This window comes from Bison bison, unplaced genomic scaffold, assembly GCF_000754665.1.
Source record: "Bison bison bison isolate TAMUID 2011002044 unplaced genomic scaffold, Bison_UMD1.0 scf7180017864037, whole genome shotgun sequence".
Taxonomy (NCBI): domain Eukaryota; kingdom Metazoa; phylum Chordata; class Mammalia; order Artiodactyla; family Bovidae; genus Bison; species Bison bison.
The window spans coordinates 785,803-789,322 of NW_011494609.1; the positions used below are offsets into that span (position 1 = coordinate 785,803).

The 3,520-nt window shown below is 39.8% G+C and overlaps 1 protein-coding gene across 1 annotated transcript in view; it reads right to left on the reverse strand.

Moving 5' to 3' along the window:
* Positions 1–1,008: 1,008 nt before the first annotated feature.
* Positions 1,009–3,520, reverse strand: part of KCNJ15 (potassium inwardly-rectifying channel, subfamily J, member 15) — an 8,987-nt gene continuing 6,475 nt past the window's right edge. Inside the window, exon 5 of the mRNA XM_010834820.1 lies at positions 1,009–3,520. This exon is cut by the window's right edge and continues 24 nt beyond it. Within this exon, the coding sequence (XP_010833122.1) occupies positions 3,332–3,520 (189 nt within the window). The 3' untranslated portion in view covers positions 1,009–3,331.

The window sequence follows — 3,520 nt, forward strand, 5'->3', positions numbered from 1 at the left end:
GGGCTGATCTCCTTCAGAATGGACTGGTTGGACCTCCTTGCAGTCCAAGGGACTCTCAAGTGTCTTCTCCAACACCACAGTTCAAAAGCATCAATTCTTTGGCGCTCAGCCTTCTTCACAGTCCAACTCTCACATCCATACATGACCACAGGAAAAACCATAGCCTTGACTAGCCGGACCTTTGTTGGCAAAGTAATGTCTCTGCTTTTGAATATGCTATCCAGGTTGGACATAACTTTCCTTCCAAGGAGTAAGTGTCTTTTAATTTCATGGCTGCAGTCACCATGTGCAGTGATTTTGGAGCCCAGAAAAATAAAGTCTGACACTGTTTCCACTGTTTCCCCATCTATTTCCCATGAAGTGATGGGACCGGATGCCATGATCTTCGTTTTACTTTTAACCAGTTCTTTTAGGTTTCTGGAGTCATTTCTGGGCTGTAATTTCCTGATAAGTAAGAAAGAAAACCAAAGATGGTTTGTCTTGGTCACTGAGTGAATCTTTACTGGACTGTTTGGTGCCATTGCCTACTGGATGCCACGTCAGCACAATGCTGTTGTCGTTGTTTAGTTGCAAAGTTGTGTCTGACTCTTTGGCTACCCCATGGACTGTAGCCTGCCAGGTTCCTCTATCCACAGCAAGAATACTGGAGTGGGTTACCATTACAATGCATTTTATTACATAAGACACGGCTTGCAGATTACACTGACTTGCTGCTGTTTACATTGTGATTTCTCAAATGGAACAGGATAGTTCTGAACAATTGCACTAAGAAGGCTTGATGCCCTGGAAATGTTTCAAAATGCAAAAACCCTTTTTATGGGTCAAAACACTCTATTAGTTTGACTGTCCTTAGTTGGATGTTGAGTATGAGTCTGTTTCAGTCAGATTCATGTCCAGATATAATCAAATAATTTTGCCACCTGAATCCTTTTGTGAGCATGTTAATACGAAAGGATTTTGTACAAAGTAATAATAAGTAAGTGTGCTTGGAAAATACTAAGCTTCAAATCAGACACAACTTTAGTGCTATTTATTGAATAGTTTCTTATAACATGATTTATTGACTGGTACAAGTATTGGATTTTGAGAAACTACATATTTATTTTGTATGTATTGCAGATCAGATGATCAAATCTTCCATATTTGGCCAAAACAGATATGCAAAGTGAACATAAAGAAAGACTTTTCAATCTTATGCCATATCATTGTACCATATACAATATAAGTATGTAAGATTCCCCATCTTCATCACACTTAAATTAGCACTGATGTAAATCTGTGAAAAAACTTTATGGTACAAGCAAAAAATTGTAAACATGCCGAGGCATTATTTTCCTGTGATTTCACTACATTATACAATTAAAAAGTTTAATAATTGAAAGGGCTAATATCTAACTACACTAACGTGATTTTTTAAGAAGAATGAAGATCTAAAACAAACTGCCATAAAGTGATCAACAGAAACAAACAAAAAAAAAACTTCCTGAATAACTGAAGACAATAACTTCTTGTGCACTAGGATTGTTTTTTAAACTTTACAGCTTCAACTCCATTGTTTTCATACCTAAATGTTCACTTCCGGGTCAGAGGTTTCAGGCACGTTTTCTGTTTAATGGAGGGAGACTTGAGATTATGGTAACATATGATATGACACCGTTTCACAGAAAACCTGAATCCAGATTACAGGCCCTGTTTGCTCCGAGTCCCAGCGCTCCCATTCTTAAAGAACCAAATAAACATGAGCACATTTGTCGAAGACTTGCTGTCTTAATCACAAATGTCTTTGTGGATGGTTTCCACAACCATGACGGAAGAGCCAGGAGGAGCATGCCTGTGTATGTGTGTGTGTGTGTGTTTAGGTCTATGTGTGTGCAGGTCAGTGTATGCATACACATGGGGTCACGCGCACATCCATTCTTCTTGAATGAATGTTCAAATCTGTCCTTGTCTGAATGAAATGAGAGTTCACCTTTCGCACATTTAGCCAATCCTAGCGCATTGATTCTCCGCCCCCAAAGAAATGCTCTAAATCTTGCCAAAATCCAAACGTTACTCTGTAACACTGAGTTGTATGAGACTTATTTCAATACTGAGAGCACCCTTTACATGCTATCAGGTATCAAGCTTTGTTCATGCTTTAAGGAGTCATCTGCATTTGAACCCCTTAGCCTTGGCTCCTCCTGTTCTTCATGGCCCCAGCCAAACTCCTGGATTTCAAAGTAGGAGCAAATTTTCGATTGTTATGAAGCTGAAATTTTCTTTTGTGCTGATTGTAATCAACAAGCATGTACTTGACTTGAGAGAGACAACCATTACTATCAAGAGTGTTATTTTGCTCTTGAAATGTCCATGCCAGTTCCTCTGTGGATAAGGTATTTTAACAGAAAGGAAGGAAACCCCTGAAAGGAATATTGGGCCATAATAAAGAATGGGATAAGGGATGAGCAGAGTCCCCTGGCTTCAGAAAGTTACTTCAGAAACTCTGTTGGGAGTGAAGCTTTTCAAAATTTCATTTTTGCATGAATCATTTGGCGATTCTGTTAAGATACAGACTATGACTCTCTAAGCCCATGTGGGGCTAATGTACTAATAAGGCTCCTGGATGATGCTGATGGGTGCTGCTTGTGAACTTCATTTTAAATAAAAAGGGGCTAGTACATTTCAACAAAAAATTTAATGTGAACAATCACATCAGCTCCATTTGCATATTTTTACAACAGTTCATTTCTAATTTGATCAATTTCACTCTATACAACAACATTCACTGAAAAAGGTAAAAACGGAATTATACTTTGTGAATACAGAGTCCCTTTGCCCCAGTTTATGTTTGACCAGATAGCCTCCATTATAAATACTGTTTTCTCTGCTTGAAAAAAATGAGTGTGTTTTAAAGCAACAATGTAAGTGGATACCGAACCACATTTCAGCTCTTGGTTGTGATGTCTTTCATACTTGGACTGAATAAATACCTTATATTATAGCTGACGTCCTTGTATAAGAAGTACATTTCCTTTCAGTATCAGCATCCTGAAATGTCTGTCCACTCAGCAGGACATTGTTCCCATAGCCCTCCACCAGCTTTTTTGAAATGCAGCCCCCTTTTGGAAAATTTGAATTTAGGGAGTTCGCTTCAGACAGAGCATTGAAGAAAGGAACCCTTTCAGATGTGGCAAAGGTTGTTTAAAGCCATCAGATCAGAGGAACAGGTCTGTAACACGCGCAGTGTTTCAGGGTGTGTCCACACATTTTCAGTTCCCTGGTGATCTCTGTGTTGGAAGGGATCTCAGATGCGAAAGCCGCTCGGAGATAAGCCGAGGCAACACCACTGCCGTCAGACATTGCTCTGCTGCAGCAAAAGCGTTCTCAGCTCTCTTTCCCTCTGATCCTCCTGCCTGTATTTCTCTTCGAGTTTCTGCTTCTCAGAATCCGCGCAGTAAAAGGTACAATCCGGGCTCTTCCGGATCTGTTCAAACTGACTGAAGTCAGCCACGTACTTGCCGGTTTTCGAGAGAGAGACGAC